Here is a 27832-nt window from a genome sequence, read left to right as displayed (position 1 = left end):
TCTGTGTTTAAGGAATAATTATAATGAATTGCAGAGCTATTTCATTTATTCATCTTTTTTTTTCAAATGGAATCATGTTAGGCCAAACAATATTGAGGAGCTCAAGAATATTATACATACTGAGATCAAGATGTAATAAAAAATAATTCTGTTTTCTTTGAAGCACAGGATGTAGTTTGCATTAAATGTGTAATAAGACATATACCAGTAGGCAACGTTGTGGATATATTTTGCATTACACTTTGTTTTTATAAGGATCTCAAAATAAGACTGTCTCCGCTCTCATAATATACACGCAAAAAATAAATAAATTATAATAATAATAATGATAATAAAATAAATTAAGAGCTCATTCATACCCCAAAACTAAATTCAATTGCTTCTAGCACTACAGTTCATAATTCACATTATATGTTATTGTAATATCATGTCACATGTCATAATAATTACTTAAGCTTTAATGTATTGTTGTAATACCTAGACTATATTCATCTTCAGTTACCTCTCTACTTTATATGAATGTTTCTTTTGTAAATGCCTCATGTTTGGAACTGTGTGCAAAAAATGTTTAGCTTGTAAAACACTAATAACAATACTATTATACATTAGTCAGCTTATTGTTTGATTTATTTATCTATACAGCACCACCGCATCTGCTTGACAGTGCCTCTCTACCACTGCTTTGGGAGTGTGACAGGGAGTGTGCTGGGAATGCTGTTTGGGGCCACTTGTGTCCTGCCTTCTCGAGGCTTTGAACCAGAGGCAGCAGTTCTGTCTGTAGAGAATGAGAGGTGAGTACATGACCAGCAGTCACATTTCCAAAGTGTCTGACCATAAATGAGGCACAGTATGCGAGAGGGGGACAACCCCACACTTTTGAGATAATTGTGCTTAAAGTTTATCACTGATTACTACTATGAAAACAGTCAAAATGTATTACTATTTTGCATCAAATGAAAGGTAGTTCTGTCATGCCATTTTGTTTTCAATAATTCTCTCTCTCTCTCTCTCTCTCTCTCTCTCTCTCTCTCTCTCTCTCTCTCTCTCTCTCTCTCTCTCTCTCTCTCTCTCTCTCTCTCTCTTTTTTTTTTTTTTTATTCCATAAATTTGTCCAATCTCTTTTAAGGCCTCAGCCTTTTTAGCTATATTCTCTGTCTTTATGGTAAACTTCAGTTGTCCAAATGTATTTGTGATATCTGTCAAAGAAAAAGAAAAATATTGGAAAAATCACTAATTTAGTCAATCATATAAAGTAAAAAGTAATTATATTCACTCCTACTCCATATTCTTGTAAAGTGTGTATGGTATAAGAGGTATTATGTTAAAAAGAAATTATGTGTTAGGTTTTACTTTCATCCTTTATATTAGCTTGAAACATTTCATTATCAGGAATAATGCCTTTATGTTCCTGACAATGCTCTTTGCTGATTTATCAACCTGATAAATCCCCATCCAACCCAATAATAAGGGTTGGCTGGGGATTTATTTCCCATCCTTCCACTCATGAACAAGGTTGGTGGTAACAGTGGTTATGGAATATAGTTTGACTCTTACTGACAGGCACTACCTAGTAGTCTTCTTTCCTTTTTTACTGGGACTCAGCATGCCAGATTGAGGCACCACAGGAGCAGGGAAGTCAACACTTTATCGCTGAATGAAGACATGTTTTATAAACAATGAAAAAGTGCTGAGAATCAGGAGAGTAGCATGTGTGATGAAAGCAGAGGCTGGTATGGTGGTGATGCGTCACATGTGGTGGGAGAATGACAACAGTAACACATCACACTGGGCTGTGATTGGCAAAGCATGAAGAGTGGCTAAATCTTCCATTTTCATCGGGCCACACGTGTCCTAGCATGTGTGGGGCTAATATCTCTCATGAGTACAGGAGAGTGAGTTAGGTAGTACATCTGATCCACACTACAACACAAATCAGGTTACTTTAGGTCTCTTGGTTTAGCCATCAGGATGGTCAGATTTCCTCTGCCTGACCCTTCCACATGATAATCACACTCTTTAACAACAAGTTCTCATCTATAACTCAAAACTTCCAGATTGGAGTTATTTCCTCTGGCATACCATGCCTCAAATGTCCCTAGGTTGGACATTTGGTATCAACCCTTAACTTTTTCTGCATTGACTTCTGCAACATTCTCAGTCTTAGATCTAATTTTCAGTCTGTAGAATACTACCTTTGTTTCACTAAACCTCGTAATCTTTTCCTCACTGAAACACAGGTGTCTGAGATAACTGAAAGTAGCCTGGACAATGATAATACTACACATAAAAACATAAGAAGGGAATCTGCAAGAACCCATTCAGCCTACCCAAGGCAGTCCTTGCATGAAGTGTACCAACTTACTTCCATCTATCATCCCCTTCCATAAATTTGTCCAATCTCTTTTAAGGCCTCAGCCTTTTTAGCTATTTTCTCTATGGCTTTATGGTAAACTTCAGTTGTCCAAATGTATTTGTGATATCTGTCAAAGAAAAAGAAAAATATTGGAAAAATCACTAATTTAGTCTATATATAAAGTAAAAAGTAATTATGACTTTCCTAAATTGCTTTAATTTAAGTTGATTGAAGCTAGAATGAATGCTTTAAGAGTTTTTTATATCTTTTTTCATTTATATGTTTGCAATTTTTAGTAATGCATATTGTAAATTTGCATATGTTTGATTTTGTCAAAAGTGAGAAATTAGGGTAAATTTTGGCTGGAAGATTTGACAAAATAGAATTTCAAATCTGACTACAATGTATAATATTTAATAATGATCACTTTAAAGAAAAGTAACAATTATTGATTGAGCATTAGCTGAGTTATTATTATGCAGTTTTGAAAAATGTTCTCTGGAGAAAATGGGGTGCAAAGAAGTGTGCCGTGCTTCAATCCTTTAAAAGTGAATAGAAGAGTTCTTTCTGGTGATGTTTGCAATCCTCATTTATTTATTTTTTTCATTAGTGCCTGTCCATCTTGTTGTCTTTCTTGAGGCCTTTATGAATAATGGAGTTGTATGGCAGGCCAAGACAGCAACAAAGGTTGATGGTGATGTAAGCAATCTTTTCTGTCATCTTGATCTTTTTCCAAATTTTCTTCCTTCTAGCTGAATGTTTTTGCCATGGCAGGAGCCTCCTTCTTCATATCCATGACACTATTTACAGATTAACCACCTGCTATGGGACACCAACAATGTTTGTTGATATTCTAAATGCTCAAAGGAAAGTACACAGAGATCTGAGTTCCTTGTCTACTGGAATAATGGCCGGCGCACCCTGCCCTCCAGAACTGGTGATGTCTCTTATAAATGAACTCAACATGAAGGACTTCCTGGTAAGAACAGCTATTACAAGTATCATTATTTAGTGGGTATATGATTGCAGTGTATACAATTGCATTAAAATTAGCCAATCTTTGACTAGTTATAAGCATTAGATGTGCTACCCACCATAAAGAAAGAAACTAGTAACCTTCATTCTTTTCAGATCAGAAATTTTTGCATTACTGACCAGTATTTCATTACACTATAGGACTAAAAACTGAATTATAAATTGTAGTGTTATAAACATTACCAACTTCAACTTGCAGTTTGTATTGTTTATATTTTGCTTCTGTTTTTTTTTTTTTTTTTTTTTTTTAATCTCTCAGCACATTCATGATTCAACAATTTTATTGCCCATTTGTGAAAGGATGCCATATAAATGTTTCCTCTGCCATACAAAGAGCACTGCTACTGGATGAATGTACAAATAAAGTCTCAGAAACCATTGTGTCAATGATTTGAATGCTTATAGCATTGAGGTAAATTTATGCATTATAGTTATTTTTTTTTTTTTTTTTTTTATGTTGGCTTATGGACTTGAAAATAGTGACAACAAATAAAGTTTACTGTAAACATTCAGGAACTCTCATGCAAATTCAACTTGTCATATTTTCCCACATTTTCTTTATATCTTGTTTAATTGGGTTTAGACAACCATTTTTAAGTTGTCTGATTACTGCAGAGCCTATCAATTCAATCGTAAATAATCTGGTTTCAAGTAAATCAGAGATTAGTTAAGATAAATGTAGAAACCTGTAGTGCCAAAGCAAGCATGATTGCCAGGAAATTGTGGATGATTGAAGACTCAGAATGTGCTCCACTTTGAAAGTTTAGTAGTCAAAGATTTTTTTTCATAATCAGAAGTTAGGTGAGACGCATTATACAGCACAGATGAATTTAGTTTGAGAGTGACTGTAGTCATAACCAGATGATAGAAAATTCAAGAGCATGGCCAAGTTTTAGTTGTTGCACACATAGTCACAATATCCAGATTTGAATTGAAAATAAGGATAGAGAAGGTAGGAGGAATAGAAAAAGGGGTACTACAGTCAGTTGCCTTGGACACTTGTGTTTTTAGTGAGAAAAAGATGAAGTTTAATAGAGGAGAGGTTGTGTTCTACAGGTGGGGAATTAGATCTAAGATGAAAAATGTTTCAGATGTTATTGAAGAAAAGTTGCTGGGGTGTCCAAGACACTTATATTTATTGCATTGAAATCACCCTTCCCCTTCCCTTGACCATGTATGATTGTAATAATGTCCTGATCCTTACTGGTGTGTTTAAAATTGCTGTGACGGCGGTGGAAAGGGGTAGAGAAAGTGTTGACTCGATGAGGTAAGGCACAGACACAGTCATTGTATTAAATTCTCCCTACCCCATCCCAACCCCAATCTCACTTTCTGGGCTGGAATAGGTAAGATGACGTAGTGGATAAGGTGGTGACTGTGGGATTAGGCAGACATCCACACATAGGTTTGAATCCCACCACATACTGCCTTGAAACTCTGCTATTTGTAGAGTGGTTTAAAGTTACCTATATGTCACCATGATGCCCAGGTTCTAGGTGGTTACACCAAAGATGTGCTTGAGTGGTGATATGGGTCTAATATGGGTACCACTATAAATAAAATTACCTACACCATTAATGGGTGAAAGCTGAACAGTGCTTCCTATACATACTCTTCAAGTATACCCACAGGCACTATAGGCCATAGCGTAAAAAAAAAAAAAAAAAAATCTTGTGCCTGGGGTTCATGGTGGCCAAGATTAATGTTGGTATCCCTTCCAAACCAATCTAATGAGGGAAAAATGTACTAAATTCCCAGAACTTAACTCCTGATTGTAGTAGTTTTAATAGGTTCATACTTATAAAAATTTTCACTCTAAGATTGATTTTTATGTGGTTTAAACAAAACTAGTTACTTTGCTATTTGATTATCCACATAAACTTTCCACACCTAAATCCAGTTATGACATCTAAAAGATCTTTGCATTAAAGTTATTCCATCAAATGTATCATCATCTCATGCTTGTTATATAATAGAATGGTACATGCATCACCTATTATGTAATGTGGAAGTAAATGATAATAAGTGAGGCTGTTTATAGGAAAACTTCTTGAAACTCTTATGCATTAATCATCCAGTATGTGCCTATTCCCTAGGCTTAAATAAATTTTCCTAATATATCTTGTCATCAGAAGGTGTGCACCAGCATGACCAGAAACTGTAGTCCTGAACTGAGGATATCAGGATCAGTGTAGTTTCATTGAATTGTTATCATTTAAGTTCTGCTACCAAGTCAAAAGCTGAAGGAAACTGTCCTGTCATGTCTGTCTGTCTTTGTACCTGTATCTGTATTTGTATCTGTATCCGTTTAAAGTTGCATAAATAAGACTAAATAGCAAGTAAAACAAAAAAAAAAAAATTTTCTTGATCCCATGCTGGCAACTATGAAAGTTGCAGAACTTGTAAAGTAATAATTTGATGTTACTCTAAATGTATATTAACAAACCCTTATGTTTTGACATAGGCAGAGAGAAATCATGAATAAGCTAAAGGCCTAATAAATCCAAATTAAATAAAAAAAAAATTTCTATAAGCAACCAAATAGATCAAATCCATTCAAATTCATGTAACATGAACAATGATTCCTGCCTGAATGTAAATTTTACTTCACTATAAATATGATACTACTGTGGAATACAAATATAGTAACTACTATGGAATACAAATATAGTAACTGCATTCATCAGGTGATGTATGGCATGACAGAGACAAGCCCTGTCACCTTTGAATGCTTCCCCTCTGATCCCCCTGAAGTGAGATCTTCCACCATTGGATACCCTGCTGACCATATTGAGGTATCAAGTAAATTCTTTGTTTTTTTTTATTATAATGTTTTCACATCTATATCATGTACCTTGTTCCCACTAAAAAAAAAAAAAAAAAAAAAAAACATTTGTAATGAATTATCCTTGACATGTGGTGTATCTGTACTACTAATTCTCAAATCCATATGTTCTACCATTCCTTTTTCATATTCATACTACTTTAGGATTCTCTAAGCTCAGTCATTAAGATAATGTTTCCCACATCTCTGAACATTGACTTATTTTAATTTGACAGGTGAAGATTGCTGATCAAAATGGACAGGTTGTTCCAGTAGGAGTCGCTGGGGAAGTTTGCATAAGAGGTTATGTTAACTTCTTGGGGTACTGGGGAGATCCGGAGAAAACTGAGGAAACAGTCAGCCAGGACCGATGGCTCAAGACAGGGTAGGTGTTCATAAGTTTGGTATCTATAGAAAAGAATCTTAGTCACTAATCTCTTATGATATGAAGTAGATAACTGCTGTGCCTTTGAAATGATTAGTGAGAATGTTTTTTTCTGTCTTTATCACAAAGTGCTGTGTACATGGAGAGGTTTTATTCAGATCATTTAATATTCTTTTCACTCCAAATCTTTTAGCCCTAAATAAAAATGTGATGTATAAGAACATGTATGCATGTATATCCAATGTGTAATACTAACATGTGACATGTAGGTATATTTTTCTCCCTTTTATAACCCCACAGAGACCTTGGAATTTTGCGGCCTGATGGATATGCGCAGATTATTGGTCGCATTAAGGATATGATTATTCGAGGTGGTGAAAATATTTATCCAACAGAAGTAGAAAACTTTTTGATGGAACTACCAGGAGTTCTGGAAGCACAAGTAAGATGAAATACTCTCTTGTTTTAATCTTTATAAGACATCCCATGATTGCAGCATAAGACATCAGTTACAAAGCAACAATCCTGTTAGGCAAAAACCAATAAGTTCATACCATAACTAAGAGAACTAAAGTTTAAGCTTCATCTTAACAACTTGGTTTTTGTCTGACATCATGCTATAGACCAATGTTGTGTGATATCTGGCATTAATTACTATACTATCACATCCCCTCCACATTAATCCCTGTGCTGCAGCAGACATGATGATGATGATGATGATGATGCTGATACCATCATGAAGATGTTAATTCTTAACTCTTTATTTTGCATTTTTTAGGTTTCAATCTACTGTGAGAGACACATGATATGAAATTCCTCATATCATTTCAATGGAACACTGAACAACTGCCTCTTTCATGAATACTCTTTTCCCTACTCACTGAAATATTAGATTTCCATCTTTTTCAGCATTTAAAGTACAATGGCTAAAGTTATCATGGAAAATCATCTTGATGAATATAATACTGAATTACTTCAACAAGGAGTCTTATACCTACATCAATATTGTTCACTGTGCTGCAGGTTTTTGGTGTTCCTGATAGCAGGATGGGGGAAGAAGTCGCTGCTTGGATACGGCTGGTTGATAACGCTGCCATAGACGAGCATAGTATCAGGCAACTATGCAAAGGCAAGGTGAGATCTTTTGCTTTACTTTTTTTAAAGGAAAGTCTTAATCGTTATTTATCTATCCATTCGTGAATCTAAGCATCTTTTTGTCAGTTTGTGAAATGTATTATTTATCTGACTAATAGTATTTTTCTTAATTGTTACCTAAATTGACTCTGTTTTCTGTTCGGCGTGCCTCATTTAACATTCCCATGCTACTGTATGTATAGTGTATATTCAGCCACTGTTTATATTCTGTGTGTGTGTGTGTGTGTGTGTGTGTGTGTGTGTGTGTGTGTGTGTGTGTTTCACTGTTTCATCTGCTGCAGTCTCTGACGAGACAGTCAGACCTCAGAGCTCATTATTTCCAATCTTCGGATAGGCCTGAGACCAGGCACACACCATACACCGGGACAACAAGATCACAACTCCTCGATTTACATCCCGTACCTACTCACTGCCAGGTGAACAGGGGCTACACGTGAAAGGAGACACACCCAAATATTTCCACCCGGCCGGGGAATCGAACCCCGGTCCTCTGGCTTGTGAAGCCAGTGCTCTAACCACTGAGCTACTGGGTGTGTGTGTGTGTGTGTGTGTGTGTGTGTGTGTGTGTGTGTGTGTGTGTGTGTGTGTGTGTGTGTGTGGAACGCTTTGGGTCATCTTTCACTCTTTCCCATTTCCATGACATGGCTTTTGTTTACATTGAATTCCATTTCCTACTTCTTACTCCATTCCCAGATCTTATTTAGGTCTTCTTGTAATATTTCACAATCCTCCTTTTGCTTTATAACTCTGCACAGTTTCGTATCATCTGCAAACAGATTTATGTAGCTGTTCACTCCTTCTGGCATGTCGTTAATATAAATGAGGAAAAGTATTGGTGCCAATACTGACCCCTGTGGCACTCCGCTTTCTACTGCTTTCCACTTGGACTTCATATCTTTAACTACCGTCCTTATTTCTCTACCCCTCAAATAATTTTCTATCCATCTCAATGTGCTTCCTTTTAAGCCACCCTTCCCATCTAACTTCCAAAGTAATCTTGCATTTGGCACTTTGTCAAATACCTTTTTTAAATCCAAATAAATACAGTCAACCCATCCCTCTCTCTCTTGTACTCTATCAACTATTCTAGAATAGAAACTCAATAAATTAGTTACACAAGACCATCTTTTTCCAAAACCAAATTGGCTATTTGATATTAATTTGTTGTCTTCAAGGAATTTGATCCATTGTTTCTTTATTATTCTTTCACACATCTTGCATATTACACTAGTTAGTGATACCGGTCTGTAATTTAAAGGTTCTTCCTTCCTTCCGCTCTTATATATAGGAACCACCTCAGCTCTTTTCCATTCTACTGGTACTGTTCCATTTTCTATTGAGCATTTTATGATGTTGTATATAGGAATTGCTAGTTCTTCCCTACATTCTTTCAGTATTCTGCCTGAGACTTCATCCGGTCCCATTGCCTTGTCTTCATCCAGTTCCTTCATTAACTCTTTTATTTCAAGCTTGGTTACTTTAATCTCTTTCATATAGATTGTCTCTCTATTACTCTGTGGCCTCTCAAATTTGGATTCCTTAGTAAAGATCTCTTGGAATTTTTTATTCAATAGTTCTGCCATACTTTTTGGGTCTTCCACCATCCTGTTCTCTCCTTTTAACCTTTCTATTGTTTCTTTTTGCCTAATTTTTCCATTTATCAATCTATAGAACAATTTTGGTTGCTCCTTACATTTTTCGACAATGTCTTTTTCGAAGTTCTTTTCCTCTTCCTTCCTCACCTTAGCATATTCATTTCTTGCTGTTTTGAAGTTTTCCTTATTTTCTGGATTTCTGTTTCTTCTCCACCTTTTCCATGCTCCATCTCGTTTCTCCTTTGCCCTAGCACATCTTGCATTAAACCAATCTTTCTTTCCTTTTTCTTTAGGTGTATATTTCGGGACATATTCCTGACTCCTGTTTTTTATATTTCCAAAAATAAGTTATATTTGTCTTGCATTGTCTCTGAGTTTTCCATCTCCTCCCAGTCTACGTTTTTAAAATAGTTCTTGAGATTCTCAATATCAGCCTTTCTGTAATTTAATCGGTCTCCTTTGTATGAATCGTCTCTATCTTCCTTTCCCTTTTCTAATATCTATTTCTAATATTGCATGGTCACTCTTTCCCAATGGGCACTTATATCTTATATCATCATTCATTTGTATTCCCTTGTAAAAACTAGGTGTGTGTGTGTGTGTATTTACCTAGTTGTATTTACCTAGTTGTAGTTTTACAGGGCCTGGGCTTTATGCTCATGTGGCCCCATCTCCATATCTACACTTATCCAATCTTACTTTAAAAGTATGCACACTCGTTGCAGACACTACTTCTTCATTTGAACTGTTCCACGTCTCAATACATCTTTGCGGGAAACTATATTTTTTAACATCTCCCAGACATCTTCCTTTTCTCAGCTTTTTACTATGCGATCTTGTGCTTTGAATGTCATATTCTTCTCTCAGGATCAGTTTCTCATTATCCACTTGGTCCATTCCGTTGATCAATTTAAAAACTTGTATCAGGTCTCCTCTCCCTTCTTTGTTCCAGGGTTGGTAGATCCATAGCCTTTAGTCTCTCCTCATATGTCATCCCTTCAAATTCTGGAACCATTCTTGTAGCCATTTTTTGTAGTCTCTCCAATTTCCTTATGTGTTTCTTTTTATGAGGGGTCCACACTACTCCTGCATATTCCAATCTGGGTGTTATTAAAGTACTTATCAATTTCTTCATCATTTCTTTGTCCATGTGGTGAAATGCTACTCCAATATTCCTTAGCAAATTATATATTTCTCTAAAAATTCTATCAATATGCTGGCTTACTGATTGACTGTTTTCTTCCATCGGCACTCCTAAGTCCTTTCCCTTTTTTACTTTCTCCAGTTCTACTCCATCTCCCATCTTATAGATTCCCACTGGTCGTCTTTCACTCTTTCCCATTTTCATGACATGGCTTTTGTTCACATTGAATTCCATTTCCCACTTTTTGCTCCATTCCCATATCTTATTTAGGTCTTCTTGCAGTATTTCACAATCCTCTTTTTGCTTTCTACTGCTCTCCACTTGGACTTCATATCTTTAACTACCATCCTTATTTCTCTCCCCCTCAAATAATTTTCTATCCATCTCAATGTGCTTACTTTTAAGCCACCCTTCTCCTCTAACTTCCATAGTAATCTTGCATGTGGCACTTTGTCAAATGCCTTTTTTAAATCCAAATAAATACAGTCAACCCATCCCTCTCTCTCTTTTACTCTATCAACTATTCTAGAATAGAAACTCAGTAAATTAGTTACACAAGCCCGTCTTTTCCTTAAACCAAATTGGCTATTTGATATTAATTTGTTGTCTTCAAGGAACTCGATCCATTGTTTCTTTATTATTCTTTCACACATCTTGCATATTACACTAGTTAGTGATACCGGTCTGTAATTTAAAGGTTCTTCCTTCCTTCCACTCTTATATATGGGAACCACCTCAGCTCTGTTCCATTTTCTATTGAGCATTTTATGATGTTGTATATAGGACTTGCGAGTTCTTCCCTACATTCTTTCAGTATTCTGCCTGAGACTTCATGTGGTCCCATTGCCTTGTCTTCATCCAGTTCCTTCATTAATTCTTTTGTTTCAAGCTTGGTTACTTTAATCTCTTTCATATAGACTGTCTCTCTATTACCCTGTGTGTGTATTTACCTAGTTGTAGTTTTACAGGGCCTGGGCTTTATGCTCATGTGGTCCCGTCTCCATATCTACACTTATCCAATTTTTCTTTAAAACTATGCACACTCTTTGCTAAGACCACTTCCTCACTCAAACTGTTCCAAGTCTCAACACATCTTTGCAGGAAACTAAATTTTTTAACATCTCTCAGACATCGTCCCTTCCTTAGTTTCTTACCATGCGATCTTGTGCTTCTAAAGTCATATTCTTCTCTCAGGATCAGTTTCTCATTATCCACTTCATCCATTCCATTAATCAATTTATAAACTTGTATCAGATCCCCTCTCTCTCTTCTCTGCTCCAAGGTTGGTAGATCCATTGCCTTTAGTCTCTCCTCATATGCCATCCCTTTAAATTCTGGAACCATTCTTGTAGCCATTTTTTGTAGTCTCTCTAATTTTCTTGTGTGTTTCTTTTTATGGGGAGTCCACACAACTCCTGCATATTCCAATCTAGGTCTTATTTTAGTACTTATCAATTTCTTCATCATTTCTTTGTCCATATAGTGAAATGCTACTCCAATATTCCTTAGCAAATTATACGTCTCTGAAAATTCTATCAATATGGCTTACCGGTTGATTATTTTCTTCCATTGTCACTCCCAAGTCATTTTCCTTTTTTGCTTTTTCTAGTTCTACTCCATCTCCCATCTTATAGATTCCCACTGGTCGTCTTTCACTTTTTCCCATTTCCATGACATGGCTTTTGTCCACATTGAATTCCATCTCCCAATTTTTGCTCCATTTCCAGATCTTGTATAAGTCTTCCTGTAGTATTTCACAATCCTCTTTTTGTTTAATGACTCTGCACAGTTTTGCATCGTCAGCAAACAGATTTATGTAGCTGTTCACTCCCTCTGGCATGTCATTTATATATATGAGAAAAAGTATTGGTGCCAATACTAACCCCTGTGGCACTCCGCTGTCTACTGTTCTCCACTTGGATTTCATATCTTTAACTATCGTCCTTATTTCTCTCCCCCTTAAGTAATTCTTCATCCATCTCAATGTGCTTCCTTTTAAGCCACCCTTCTCTAACTTCCATAGTAATCTTTCATGTGGCACTTTATCAAACGCCTTTTTTTAAATCTAAGTAAATACAGTCAACCCATCCCTCTCTCTCTTGTACTTTATCAACTATTCTAGAGTAGAAACTCAATAAATTTGTCACACATGACCGACCTTTTCTAAAACCAAATTGGCTATTTGATAATATTTTGTTGTCTTCAAGAAACTCAATCCATTGCTTCTTTATTACTTTTTCACACATCTTGCATATTACACTAGTTAGTGATACCGGTCTGTAATTTAAAGGTTCTTCCTTCCTTCCGCTCTTATATATGGCAACCACCTCAGCTCTTTTCCACTCCACTGGCACTGTTCCATTTTCAATTGAGCATTTTATGATGTTGTATATTGGACTTGCTAGTTCTTCCCTACATTCTTTCAGTATTCTGCCTGAGACTTCATCCAGTCCCATTGCCTTTTCCTCATCCAATTCCGTCATCAACTTTTTTATTTCAAGCTTGGTTACTTTAATCTCTTTCATATAGACAGTCTCTATTACCCTGTGGTCTTTCAAATTTGGATTCCTTAGTAAAGACCTCATGAAATTTACTATTTAACAGTTCTGCCATACTTTTTGGGTCTTCCACCATTCCGTTTTCTCCTTTTAACCTTTCTATTGTTTCTTTTTGTCTTATTTTTCCATTTATGAATCTGTAGAACAATTTTGGTTGTTCCTTACATTTTTCGACAATGTCCTTTTCATAGTTCTTTTCTTCTTCCTTTCTCACCTTAGCATATTAATTTCTTGCTGTTTTGAAGTTTTCCTTATTTTCTGGATTTCTGTTTCTTCTCCACCTTTTCCATGCTCCATCTCGTTTCTCCTTTGCCCTAGCACATCTTGCATTAAACCAATCTTTCTTTCCTTCTTCTTTAGGTCTATATTTCGGAACATATTCCCTGACCCCAGTTTTGTATATTTCCAAAAATAAGTTACATTTCTCTTGAACCGTTAATGAGTTTTCCATCTCCTCCCAGTTTACGTTTTTAAAATAGTTCTTGAGATTCTCAATATCAGCCTTTCTGTAATTTAATCGGTCTCCTTTGTATGATTCATCTCTATCTTCCTTTCCTTCTTCTATATCCATTTCTAATATTACATGGTCACTCTTTCCCAATGGGCACTTGTATCTTATATCATCGTTAATTGGTATATCCCTTGTAAAAACTAGGTCTAATCTTGCCGGCTCATCGTTTTCTCTGAATCTCGTGTTTTCCTTTACTCTTTGGACCATCAAATTATCTATCATTAGGTTCAGGAATCTATCTCTGCAGGCATCTTCCCCCATACCACTTTCATAATTTTCCCAGTCTACCTCCTTACAGTTGAAATCTCCTACCAATATCACTTTTCTCCTTTCCTTAATGATTCTTGTAAGACTCATCATTGTGTCATCTATCATGTCTCTATATTCTTGGTTAGTCCATGAGTTTGTTTTTGGTGGCACATATGTTCCAATGATTGTTAACTCCTTTTTGTTGATATGCATCTTAACATACAGTATTTCTGATTTTCCTTCCCCAAACTCCACTTGATTTACCACTATCTCCTTCCTTAACATCATCATGACTCCTCCTCCTCCTTTACTCACTCTGTCTCTCCTCCATATATTATACCTTTTATCTATGTCTATTTTTATTGCTTCATTTAACTTTGTTTCCTCCAGGCATACAATATCTGGTGTGTGTGTGTGTGTGTGTGTGTGTGTGTGTGTGTGTGTGTGTATTTACCTAATTGTAACATACGGGAAAAGAGCTATGCTCGTACTGTCCCGTCTCCATATCTACTAATGTCCAGCTTTTTCTTAAAATCATGAATATTCCTTGCGTTGACCACTTCCACGTCTAAACTATTCCATGCTTCCACCCTTCTATGAGGGAAGCTATATTTTTTCACATCTCTCCTATAAGTGGCCATTTTTAGTTTTTTCCCATGCCCTCTCGACATTCTTTCATTCCACATACACAGATCTTCCCTATCCATTTTTCCATGCCAATCATCACTCTGTATATTGCTATCAGGTCTCCCTTTCTCTTCTGTTTTCCAGGGTCGGAAGTTGCATTCTGTTCAGTCTGTCTTCATAAGTCAAATCTCTTAAGTCAGGCACCATTTTTGTTGCAGCCCTCTGTACTTTCTCTAGTTTCCTTATGTGTTTCTTTAAGTTCGAGCCCACTGTATTGTTGCATATTCAAGCCTTGGTCTTATCATTGCAGTAATTATTTTCTTCATCATTTCTTCATCTAAATATACGAACGCCACTCTTATGTTCCTCAATAAGTTCAATACTTCTCCAATTATTTTGTTTATATGTCTCTCTGGCGATAGGTCATTGGTAATTGTCACCCCAAGGTCTTTTTCTTCATGACTGGTTTTATGTCTTCATTTCCTATCTTGTACATACTCCTGATTCTTCTTTCACTCTTGCCAAACTCTAATTTCTTGCATTTTGTCGTGTTGAACTCCATTTGCCATGTACAGCTCCATTTCCATATTCTGTCCAAGTCTTCCTGGAGTAGTTCGCAATCTTTGTCACATCTCACTTTTCTTAACAATTTTGCATCGTCTGCAAATAGGCTCACATAACTGGACACCCCATCCACCATGTCATTTATGTAGACCGCAAACATTACTGGTGCCAACACTGATCCCTGTGGAACTCCACTCTCCACCAAGCCCCATTCTGATGGTCTGTCCTTAATTATTGTTCTCATTTCTCTTCCTACCAAAAGTCTTCCATCCATTTTAGTAAACTGCCATGCACTCCTCCTACCATTTCAAGTTTCCAGATCAGTCTCCGGTGTGGTACCTTATCAAAGGCCTTTTTTAAATCCAGATATATTCCATCAGCCCAACCATCTCTTTCCTGTATTACATCTATCACCCTCGAATAGTAACATATCAGGTTTGTCGTGCATGAACGCCCTTTTCTAAAACCAAATTGACACTCACAAAGTATGTCATTTTTCTCCAAGAAGTCTGTCCATCTATTCTTCACCACCCTCTCACACATCTTAGCTACCACACTTGTAAGTGACACTGGTCTATAGTTCAATGGGTCTCTTGTTACCTGATTTATAAATTGGGACAATGTTAGCTCTTTTCCAGTCTTGGGGCACTACACCTTCCCTTAATGAGGCATCAATTACTTCACAAACTTTTTCTGCCAGTTGCTCCTGCATTCTCTTAAAATCCATCCTGATACCCCATCAGGTCCCACAGCTTTTCTCACTTCTAAACTCCCCATCATATTCTTGATCTCCTCCACAGTTACTTGAAACTCCTTCATAATCCCTTTCTGTTCCATTACCAGTGGTTTGTCAAAAGCAGTCTCCTTTGTGAATACCTTCCGAAAGCATCCATTCATAGCCTCTGCCATTTCCTGGGATCCTCACTGCATACTCCATTTACTTCTAAACTTTCAATACTTTCTATTTTTGATGTTGTTGTTCACATGTCTGTAAAAAGCCTTGGTTGGTCTTTACATTTATCAATTATATCCTTTTCTTGTTTCTTTCTTTCTTCTCTTCTAATCAACACATATTCATTTCTTGCTCTTTTGTAACTTTCCCACTGCTTAATCCGTCTTTTCCTTCTCCACCTCTTCCATGCATCCTCTTTTCTTGTTCTAGCCTTTTCACATCTATCGTTAAACCAGTCCTGCTTTCCAACTTCTCTATGTTGTCTTATTGGTACAAATTTTTCTCACCTTCTTTGTATATTTTTATAAATTCCTTCCACTTTTCATTTGCTCCTTAGCACTCTTGAATTTCATCCAATTTGTCTCTTGAAAGAATTTCTTTAGGTTTCCAAAATCTGTCTTGGCATAATTCCATCTTCCCACTTTATATTCTTCATTTCTTCTAGATTTCTCTTCATCTATCACCTTGAACTCCAAAACTGCATGATCACTCTTTGCTAAAGGGCACTCCACCCTCATCTCCTCAATGACCATTGGCTCTGTACTAAAGACCAAGTCCAGTCTTGACGATGCTCCCTCTCCTCCAAACCTAGTATCTTCTTTGACCCACTGAGTTAACACATTTTCCATTGCCAGTGTCAATAGTGTATTTCCCATGTTGTCTCTGATCCTTCCATTGACCAGTCCTCCCAACACACCTCTTTACAATTAAAATCTCCCATCATTATAGTTCGTTCACAGCCACCCAACATTTCTTCCAGACATGTTCCTGTATCACTTATCATTTCTTCATATTCCTGTACTGACCATGCATTTGTCTTAGGTGGTACGTACACCACTATGTAGTGCCTCTTTTTCCTTCATTAGTTTCTGCTCTGATCTTTAGCACTTCTGCCTTTCCCATACCTTCTTTCACTTGATCCACCTTTATATCTTTTTAACCAGCAACATCACTCCTCCTCCCATCTTACCTACTCTATTTCTTTTCCAAACATTATATTTCCTTCTCCAACCATCATCAGGTCTTCTCCTCTCTCAGTTTTGTTTCAGTAAGACCCACAATATCTGGGTTCTTGTCCTCAAGTAATCGTTGAGTTCTAAAATCCCGATATCACTCCATTTATGTTGGAATACATTACATTCCGCTCATACGTAAGTTTCTTTAGTCCTTTCTTGCTGTACTTTTCTGGGTTATGAACCACTTCCTCAGTCTCATATCCAAGATTCTCCAGAAAACTCTTTCTTCTCCTCTTCTGTCCTCTCTTCATTTTTTTCAAAGCCTCCTTTCTCAACTCATTTAACATTTCTCTTTCCTTTTCACCGAGATCTCTTCTCAACCAAATCTTCCTTGTTGTTTCCTGCTGGGCTAGCCTCCATGACTTCTCCACCAATTCATCTACATCCTTTTGTGACTTAAGTTTGATTCTTATTGGCCTCATACCTTCTCCTGTGAACTTTCCAATTCTATGGAAGTCCTCTATTTCTTGTACTAGGTCTTTTCCTCCTCCTGCACCACATTAATGATATTATTTATCACCTTTTTATGTTTTTCTCTCTCCATTTTACTCGGTGTCTTATCCTCCTCCACACCAAATATCACCACACATCTCTTTTTGTCTACAGTTTCCTCACCAATGTCTCATTTGACTTAATAACCTTCACCACTTTCTCAGCAATCTTCTCTTCTATGATCTGTTGATCTATAATTTCAGCAAGGCCCAAAGTTTTCTCCCAGACTCTTTGATTTCCTTTTCCAGACTTGCAACTTTGTAATTTACCTCCTTTCTTTCCACTTCCTGACTTTTTTTCCATTCAGCCTGCTTCTCCATCACTTTTCCTAAAGATTCTCCACATTTGTCGCAATTCACTTTAATTAACTTAACTTCCTCTTTCAGTACTGCATTTTCTTTCTTCATTTCAGCGCACTCTTTCATTACATTGTCATAACTCGTTTCCAGGCCCCCATACTTTTCAAACAGTTTTTCAATTTTACCTTCCAACTCCAGAATTTTCTTCACATAAACGCTCTTCTCCATTATTCCTTGAAATCCTGTGAAGTCTGATTCATCTTTCGAGTTCACGGCCGCCATGTTGCGCAGATGTAAACAAACCAGCTGATGGCTCAAACGCAGGCTACAGTTTATATTCACCTTCCCTGGACATTATTTTGCTAATCAACAGTTAACATGACTATATGGAGACGGGACAAACATTACAAGCTCCTTTCCCACCTTGGTTACTCTTAGGCAATGGCAACTGTAGAATTAGAGATGATTGCTCTGGAGCTCAGCGACCACATCCGCCATCGACGGTGTGTGTGTGTGTGTGTGTGTGTATTTACCTAATTGTATTTACCTAATTGTAACATACGGGAAAAGAGCTATGCTCGTGTTGTCCCGTCTCCATATCTATTAATGTCCAGCTTTTTCTTAAAATCATGAATATTCCTTGCGCTGACCACTTCCACGTCTAAACTATTCCATGCTTCCACCCTTCTATGAGGGAAGCTATATTTTTCACATCTCTCCTATAAGTGGCCATTTTAGTTTTTTCCCATGCCCTCTCGACATTCTTTCATTCCACATACACAGATCTTCCCTATCCATTTTTCCATGCCAATCATCACTCTGTATATTGCTATCAGGTCTCCCTTTCTCTTCTGTTTTCCAGGGTCGGAAGTTGCATTCTTTTCAGTCTGTCTTCATAAGTCAAATCTCTTAAGTCAGGCACCATTTTTGTTGCAGCCCTCTGTACTTTCTCTAGTTTCCTTATGTGTTTCTTTAAGTTCGAGCCCACTGTATTGTTGCATATTCAAGCCTCGGTCTTATCATTGCAGTAATTATTTTCTTCATCATTTCTTCATCTAAATATACGAACGCCACTCTTATGTTCCTCAATAAGTTCAATACTTCTCCAATTATTTTGTTTATATGTCTCTCTGGCGATAGGTCATTGGTAATTGTCACCCCAAGGTCTTTTTCTTCATGACTGGTTTTATGTCTTCATTTCCTATCTTGTACATACTCCTGATTCTTCTTTCACTCTTGCCAAACTCTATTTTCTTGCATTTTGTCGTGTTGAACTCCATTTGCCATGTACAGCTCCATTTCCATATTCTGTCCAAGTCTTCCTGGAGTAGTTCGCAATCTTTGTCACATCTCACTTTTCTTAACAATTTTGCATCGTCTGCAAATAGGCTCACATAACTGGACACCCCATCCACCATGTCATTTATGTAGACCGCGAACATTACTGGTGCCAACACTGATCCCTGTGGAACTCCACTCTCCACCAAGCCCCATTCTGATGGTCTGTCCTTAATTATTGTTCTCATTTCTCTTCCTACCAAAAGTCTTCCATCCATTTTAGTAAACTGCCATGCACTCCTCCTACCATTTCAAGTTTCCAGATCAGTCTCCGTGTGGTACCTTATCAAAGGCCTTTTTTAAATCCAGATATATTCCATCAGCCCAACCATCTCTTTCCTGTATTACATCTATCACCCTCGAATAGTAACATATCAGGTTTGTCGTGCATGAACGCCCTTTTCTAAAACCAAATTGACACTCACAAAGTATGTCATTTTTCTCCAAGAAGTCTGTCCATCTATTCTTCACCACCCTCTCACACATCTTAGCTACCACACTTGTAAGTGACACTGGTCTATAGTTCAATGGGTCTCTCTTGTTACCTGATGTGTGTGTGTGTGTGTGTGTGTGTGTGGGAAAACAGAAGGTCACGATCTCTTGCCCTTAAAATATATGATGTTAAGCCAGGAATAATTGAACTAGCCCTTTTGGAAAGGAAAACAATGCAAAACAGAATGAGTGTATTAATGCTGGACTTACACATACATGATCGTGGTGCCCCGACAGGCACGATGGCTGAAATTTGGCATCGGGGGACGAAAAAACTCTGTCGGGGCATCAATCGTGCGTGATTGGGGTGTTTCAGGGGTCATCAGGCAACATATGACGCAAGCGGGCAATGCGGGGGATGTCCGGGCATCGGGGCAAAAATTTTGAACCCGTTGAAAATTTTCAGCCGACTGGCCGACAAATGTCAAATAGCATACCTATCGGGGAATATCGGGGCAAAATGGGCGACAGGAGCGAATAGTATGGGGCTATCTTTGCACCATCGCCTTTCCGGCCGCGCGACGGCAGGAACTGTGATGACGTATGTAGAGGGCAGCACCGGCGCTCCCGCCAACCGTCACAGGCAACATGTTCACGCCAGTTGGCTCTCTCACCCCTCTCTACCACCCGTATATGTACGAAATCCTTGGAGACCTGTATCTACTCTTCAGGTGTGGCGGGGAGACGGAGGAGTGTGGGTGCAAAGGCCGAAACAATGGCGTTGCAGGTTTCAGGAACAATGCCACATATGGTGTTATGTGCCACACGAAATGCATACTGTAGGGATTTGTAGGAGTCCCCTGTGGCAAGGTAACGCAGGGTGATGGCAACCCGTGTGCTAGGGTCGATGGGTTTCCGCCATCTACTAGTCTTCCTCTCGATGATTGGGGTCACGGCCTCAACAATGCCATCAAAGAGCTCCCTGTCCATCCTCGTGTAATTCTTGTACAGGTCTGGGTTCTCCTTTTACAATTTGTCCATGAGGGTGTCGTCGTGTCCATACCTTCTCTTCCCTTTTGGTTTGGGCTCTGGTAGTAGAAACTGGTCGACGACAAGAGCCCTCAGTAAGTGGTATCTCATACCACATACCCCCAGCATAATTAGTTCCTTCGTGGAACTCTCCATGCTTGTGATGGTGTTGAGTCACTGGTGATGTGGCACTGTTGAGGACTGGTGCTGGAGTGTTTACCTGGTGTTGTGGTGGGCTGCCTATATATATGTCGTGGCATGCATCGGGGCTGTCGCTCCGACATACCCGTACCATCGCTTCTTTCGTCCCGAATGCAACGACGATATGCCCCTGCCAGGCCGTATGGGGCGATATTGGGGCAATGCAATTTGCAAATGAGGGTGTTGTCGGGGGTTCATTGGGGGTTCATTGCCCGTCACGCCAAAACGAGCGTATCATCATTTCATGTCGGGGCGACAGTGCCACGTTAGGTGCAACACCACCCCGATCACTCCCCCGATATGCCCGATAATCGTGTCTTTCCCAGCTCTTGGCCCTGTCCTGTATTTTAGCCCCGATTCCAATTGTGCCTGTCGGGGCACCACAATCGTGTATGTGTGAGTCCAGCATAACACTAAAGAGACAATATGATAAACAACTGAACCACCGGTGTCGTGTGCGAAGAGGCGGTGTGCTGAGTCACCGGGGTTGGGTGCACCAGTGAAGATCCACTCAGCACTAAGCCGGGAGGTGAAGGCCAGAAGCTGGAGTGCGGCAGGGAGACAACAGCGGTAGCAGGTGGAGGTATGGAGAGAAGCAGCAGGAGCCCAGGCTGGCTGCTTTTCCGGTGAGACAAGGAACCAGCTTGAAGAGAGGTGAGGTGTTCACCAAAGGACGGTGTGCTGGCATCTGTCCTGGCTTCAAAACCCAGATCCAATTGTAGCCTCGGAAAGGGAGGAGCCAAGGCCAGTAGCAAAGCCTCGTGGTACCGGAGATCCAAAACTTAACAGGGGCCGGCCTGGGGGTATAATGAAGCCGGCAGAGCGTATAGTAACTACCAAGGCAAGGTAGTTTAGAAGGGAGGAAAAGTCGGCACGGCGTATCTCCCTCACACGACCCCCCAAACAAGTTACTATACGCTCTGCCGGCTTCATTATACCCCCAGGCCTGCCCTTGTTAAGTTTTGGATCTCCGGCACCATGAGGCTTCGGTATCACGAGGCTTTGCTACTGGCCTTGGCTCCTCCCTTTCCGAGGCTACAATTGGATCCAGGTTTTGAAGCCAGGACAGACACCAGCACACTGTCCCTTGGTGAATACCTCGCCTCTCTTCAAGCTGGTTCCTTGTCTCACCGGTAAAGCAGCCAGCCTGGGCTCTTGCTGCTTCTCTCCATACCTCCATCTGCTACCACTGTTGTCTCCCTGCCGCACTCCAGCTTCTGGACTTCACCTCCCGGCTTAGTGCTGAGTGGATGTTCACCGGTGCACCCAACCCCGGTGACTCAGCACGCCGCCTCTTTACATGACAGCGGTGGTTTGGTTGTTTATAATATTGTCTCTTTAGTGTTAATACACTCATTCTGTTTTGCACTGTTTTCCTTTCCAAAAGGGCTAGTTCAATTATTCCTGGCTTAACATCATATATTTTGAGGGCGAGAGATCTTGGCCAGCTCTTTTCTATTCTATTGGTACTGTTCCATTTTCTATTGAGCATTTTATGATGTTGTATATAGGATTTGCTAGTTCTTCCCTACATTCTTTTAATATTCTGCCTGAGACTTCATCCGGTCCCATTGCCTTCTTTTCATCTAATTCCGTCATCAACTCTTTTATTTCAAGCTTGGTTACTTTAATCTCTTTCATATGGACAGTCTCTCTATTACCCTGTGGTCTTTCAAATTTGGATTCCTTAGTAAAGATCTCCTGAAATTATTATTTAACAGTTCTGCCATACTTTTTGGGTCTTCCACCATCCTGTTCTCTCCTTTTAACCTTTCTATTGTATCTTTTTGCCTTTTTTCCATTTATGAATCTGTAGAACAATTTTGGTTGCTCCTTACATTTTTTGACAATGTCCTTTTCATAGTTCCTTTCTTCTTCCTTTCTCACCTTAGTATATTCATTTCTTGCTGTTATCAAAAGTTTGAGAGAAGAATTTTGCTTTAGAGACAGATGTGATGCCAGTGATGCCATCAGGATGAAATAAAGAAGAGGAAAGATGAAGAAGTAAAGTTATTGGTGATGTTTTTGGCCAGATGATAAAAGTCTCAAGGAGAGTTGGATTTCTAAAGATTTTGACATTTTCTGTTAACGAAGCAGTGTTTTGCAAGTTGAAGAACAGACTTAGCATGATTCCATGCAGAAACATAAAGTGCATGAGATTTAGGTGATGGAAGACTCAAGCATCTTTTGTGGGTATCTTCTTTATCATGTATAGCACAAGAACAGGTTGTGTTAAACCAAGGTTTGGAAGGTTTAGGTTGAGAAAAACAGTGAGGAATGTATGCCTCTATGCCAGACATTATCACTTCTGCTATACACTCAGCACACAGAGATGAGTCTCTGACATAGAAACGGTAAGCATTCTAGGAAAATGAACATAGTATCTCATCAGGTCCCCTCAACAGGCAAAGGTGAAATGCCAGAGGCACCTCTGCTTTGGGGGATCATGAGGATGGATTGGAGAAATAGGACAAAATACAGATATGAGATTGTGATCTTTACCTTTCAGATTTCCCACTACAAAGTGCCTCGCTACATACTGTTTAAGGAAGAGTTCCCAACTACTATAACTGGCAAGACTCAGAAGTATGTAATGAAAGAAATTACTATGAAGGAACTAAATTTGAGCAAATGAACTGCTTTGAAAGCTCATATAATTCAAGGTAATAATTGTTATGCTTACTTTTCAAATTGAGATCTTTACTAATTTCAGTCTGAGAAAAAACTTTTTAACTACATTTTGGCCAGTAATCACAGCTATGGGAGCAGGATTGAGAAGCCTTATGATTTTATAGAAATATTTTTAAATCTATTTATTTGACATGAATTGGATACATATTTTATTGATTTATTTTTTCATTTAAATATTTTTATATACTATTTATTTATTTATTTATTTAATTTTTTTTATTTATTTATTTATTTATTTTTTTTCATGAATTTGTTTGTTTGCACTGATCATATGTTTCAGTCATGTCTTGTGCTAAACTTGGACAATAGTAAATAAAATCATAGTTTAATATGTGTTCATTACCCAACACAAGTTTTTACATTAAAATCATAATAGTTTGATCAGATCTTTTACTTTAATTAAAGTAACTTACTTAATTTTATTATAAAAATAGACTGTTAAAAATTTTGTATTTGTATTTCCTGCTAATATAAACAAAAATATATCTTACTTTAATTTTTTATGCATTTGAATATTTTTTTCCTTGTAAGAGATGGCAATCATTCACTGGTGCCTGACTTTTTTTTTTTTTTTTTTCTTTTAAAATTCCTTATGTAGGTAATATACTTCAATAATTTCTAATACTGCATATATATATATATATATATATATATATATATATATATATATATATATATATATATATATATATATATATATATATATATATATATACACAGGTAACTCTCGATTTACGCGTGTTTGATTTACACGTTTTTGTTATAACACGACCAAAAAAATATGATTAATTTAATTTGTGCGATCAGTTTGCTTAACCCCTTCACTATGGTGACGTCTATGTGGGCGTCATGAAGCCCCAGTAGCAAATACGGTGACGCCTATGTAGACGTCATATTTCTTTTCTGAGCTTTCTTCAGTTCAGTTGTCCCGTATAGTGTGTTGGATACCAACTACACACACCGTATGCTGTCCTTGAAATCCTAGTGCTCCTCCCACCATCCTTGTCTCCACCAATCACTAAAGATAAGCTACATGCGTCCCACCTTGTGTCTAAAATTACCACCCGTATATTATACAAGAAAGGATTGTTTTGTAATGCATAAAGTGAAATCTTACATGAAATACCAAAAAATAAAGCAGAGATGATGAGATCGGCCACAGATGGTGGAGACTCTGGCGACTTGGCCGCTTCTTCTTCTTGTGACCTATTTAGCTTGGCATGTTCTTTCACTACGATATTAAATTTGTTTTCACTCCTCTATTGCCTCCTATAATGGATATCATATCTTAGCATTCATATACGCTCATGCCATGAGGAAAACCTGGACTCCGTGGCAGTGAGTGATAGTGAATTACTAATGAATTACTAATGAAATACCGCAGTATTTCATTAGTAATTCACTATCACTCACTGCCATGGAGTCGAGGTTATCCTCATGGCACGAGCATATATGAATACTAAGATATGATATCCATTATAGCAGGCAATAGAGGAGTGGAAACAAATTTAATATCGTGGTGAAAGACAACACGCCAAGCTAAAAAGGTCACAAGAAGAAGAAACGGCCAAGTCGCCAGAGTCTCCGCTGTCTGTGGCCAAACTCATCATCTGTGCTTTATTTTTTTATATTCCATGTAAGATTTCACTTTATGCATTACAAAAGCTAATAGAAATGTTGTTTTGTTAACATATATGCATATATAAGACAATAACACCACCTCTGGAGGTGGTGTTCCCAGCAACCTCAGAGCAACCTCGTCACTGTCCCTCCAAGCGTTCATGGAAGCCATTTCGCGGCAGGAGGTTGCCCTGAGGTTGTTAAAGAATCTCGGATCTAGCTCCAGGAGCGCTAGAGACAGGCAGGGAGTCAGACAATCACAGCGAAGCTGCCGTGTTTGGTCCCTCACCTGGCAAATTTAAACCCAGAAAATTCGCTAAAACAGATGTTGTACGTTATGCGGACTTTTTGGTCTAACTTTATATAGTACGTTAAACCGGAAATTCATTAGACAAACGTTCGTTAAGTGGAGTATTACTGTACTAATGAAATACCACGGTATTTCATTAGTAATTCACTATCACTCAGTGCCACAGAGTCGAGGTTATCCTCATGGCATGAGAGTATATGAATACTAAGATATGACATCCATTATAGCAGGCAATAGAGGAGTGGAAACAAATATCGTGATGAAAGCAACACGCAAGTTAATAGGGTCACAAGAAGAAACAGCCTAGTCGCCGCAAGTCTCCACCTCATCTGTGGCCCATCTCATCTCTGCTTTATTTTTTAGTATTCCATGTAAGATTTCACTTTATGCATTATAAAACAATCCTTTCTTGGGGGCAAGGTGTGTAAAAAGCTAATAGAAATGTTGTTTTGTGAACATATAAATGCATATATAAGACAGTAACACCCCAGCAACCTGAGAGCAATCTGATAGCAACCTCGTTACCATCCCTCCAAGCGTTCATGGATGCCATTTCGCAGCAGGAGGTTGCTGTGATGTTGTTAAAAAATCTTGGATCCAGCTCCCGCTCTTCTCATGCCTCATTTGCAGTCTGCCAGCACTGAGTGCAGACACAATCTCTTCAATCAAAAACAAAACTCCAGAGTGATAGCAATGATGCTAAGAAAAGGAAAACCATTACGCCACAAGAAAAAGTGGACATAATTAAAAGACATGAGAAGGGAGGCAGCAGCTGTGTGTGAGGGAGTGAAGAAGAAAATGGGAAGCCCGTTACCATGACAACAGGGAGGTTGACGACCTTGAGGGCTCGCGCACCTATCACTTCAATAACAACTCCGGAGCCTTCGCCTGGGCCACACGACACTTGCAGCTGACTTGCACTGTCCGCACCTGTCTGCTGATCCCTATTGCCCTTTCCTATTGCATTTCCTGCTCCGCTGCCCACGCTTCTACTCCCACCGCACTGCACTACGCTCCCAGCTGTCCGCCCTGGGCATCACAACATTCGACCTGCCTACCCTCCTGGCAGCCTCAGGCGTCCACCCCTCTGGCAACATGCAGTCCTTCACGTTCGCGGCCCTAATCAAAAACAAGCTTGTGTTTCATATTCCTACATACTTGTAAATAATATAACAATATAACCTTTTACTTATATAACGCTTCTACTCCTACCGCACTCCACAAAGCTCCCAGCTGTCCGCCCTGAGCATCACAACATTCGACCTGCCCAACCTCCTGGCGGCCTCAGGCCGCCCCTCTCGGCAACTTGCAGTCCTTCGCGTTCGCGGCCCTAATCAATATATTCCTACATAGTTGTAAATAATATACCAATATAACAATATAACCTTTTACTTACCTGAATAACCATAAAAAATTATTGGTTGAAAACTTGATAATATGCTTTGAAAGTACAAAAACTCAAGTTACGTACAAAATCAACTTACGTCATGTTTCAGGAACGTAACTCTGACGTAACTCGGGACCTTACTGTACAGTGGTATCTCGACATACAAATTGAATTCATTCCATGATGATCGTTATCTGTAAAAATAATTGTAAATCAAATCAATTTTTCCCATAGAAATTAATGGAAATAGAATTAATTCATTCTAGTGATATGACTTTAACCCCTGCAAAAAAATTAACATGCTTTAAATACCAACCAAATATAGATTTGATATAAGATAAATACAATGTTTATTGTATGCATGATATAAATGAACTATATTGCCCAAAACAACAACTTAACCCACAAAACTCGGGACACATCAATAGATGTTCACCACGCAAGACTCAGGGCACGTCGATAGACGTTCAGGCTGTTTACGGCTATATTATGGCTACTTTCTTCCTGTTTTCTTTGCTTGTGAGCTGGCAGCACTCATCAGGAGTAAACATATGCTCTTCATCACTGTGTCACCAACGATGGATGGTTGGAGCAACAGTGATTTCACCGTGTCTGATTCCGCCACTTCTCCCGCATGCCTTACTTCTATACCTCAGGTCTCTCGCCATGTTATAGGGAGACAACTTTTGAATGAGAGTGGTATCAAAACAGGTGACAGGAGAGAGAGAGAGAGAGAGAGAGAGAGAGAGAGAGAGAGATACAAGGGGTCCATTTTCTATCGCTCTAGGCAAGGCCACTGAACCCGATCAGATGCAACACCATGTAAACCAATGATACTACTTTATTCAACCTGTGATATTTTGGTAACCATGACATCAAGAGACTTCTAGTTTTATGCATTGCAAAAAGGAAGAGTTGCTTATGGGCAGAACACCACTTATACTCACTCGTTTATTGAATTTCTAAATAGCCTGTATGTGAATACAGACTATTTTGTGTGTTTCTCACCAAAACTTTTACTTTTGGGACCCATGATCATGGGGTCTTGAGTTCACAAAACTTAGA

At 38.5% G+C, this 27832-nt stretch overlaps 1 protein-coding gene and 1 long non-coding RNA gene across 4 annotated transcripts in view; one reads left to right on the top strand and one right to left on the bottom strand.

Moving 5' to 3' along the window:
- The window catches only part of LOC123505127 (medium-chain acyl-CoA ligase ACSF2, mitochondrial-like), a 44373-nt gene extending 20424 nt beyond the window's left edge, over positions 1 to 23949 (top strand). For all 3 annotated transcript variants that reach the window (XM_045256208.1, XM_045256209.1, XM_045256210.1), the window contains 7 exons: positions 643 to 791; positions 3164 to 3332; positions 6076 to 6183; positions 6449 to 6597; positions 6898 to 7039; positions 7621 to 7731; positions 23269 to 23949. In XM_045256208.1, coding sequence (XP_045112143.1) covers positions 643 to 791; positions 3164 to 3332; positions 6076 to 6183; positions 6449 to 6597; positions 6898 to 7039; positions 7621 to 7731; positions 23269 to 23394 — 954 coding nt within the window. In that variant the 3' untranslated portion in view covers positions 23395 to 23949. The remainder of the gene's footprint in view (positions 1 to 642; positions 792 to 3163; positions 3333 to 6075; positions 6184 to 6448; positions 6598 to 6897; positions 7040 to 7620; positions 7732 to 23268) is intronic.
- Positions 29 to 27294, bottom strand: LOC123505128. The gene is made up of 3 exons (XR_006675058.1): positions 26865 to 27294; positions 2363 to 2480; positions 29 to 775 (listed from the first exon to the last, which is right to left on the bottom strand). It is a non-coding gene; the product is annotated as an uncharacterized LOC123505128 (long non-coding RNA).
- Between the last annotated feature and the right edge of the window lie 538 nt (positions 27295 to 27832).

The sequence above is a fragment of the Portunus trituberculatus genome, chromosome 17 (assembly GCF_017591435.1).
Source record: "Portunus trituberculatus isolate SZX2019 chromosome 17, ASM1759143v1, whole genome shotgun sequence".
NCBI classification, from domain to species: domain Eukaryota; kingdom Metazoa; phylum Arthropoda; class Malacostraca; order Decapoda; family Portunidae; genus Portunus; species Portunus trituberculatus.
The sequence above is the reverse complement of the archived record's forward strand: the minus strand, read 5'-3'. Positions and strand labels throughout refer to the sequence as shown.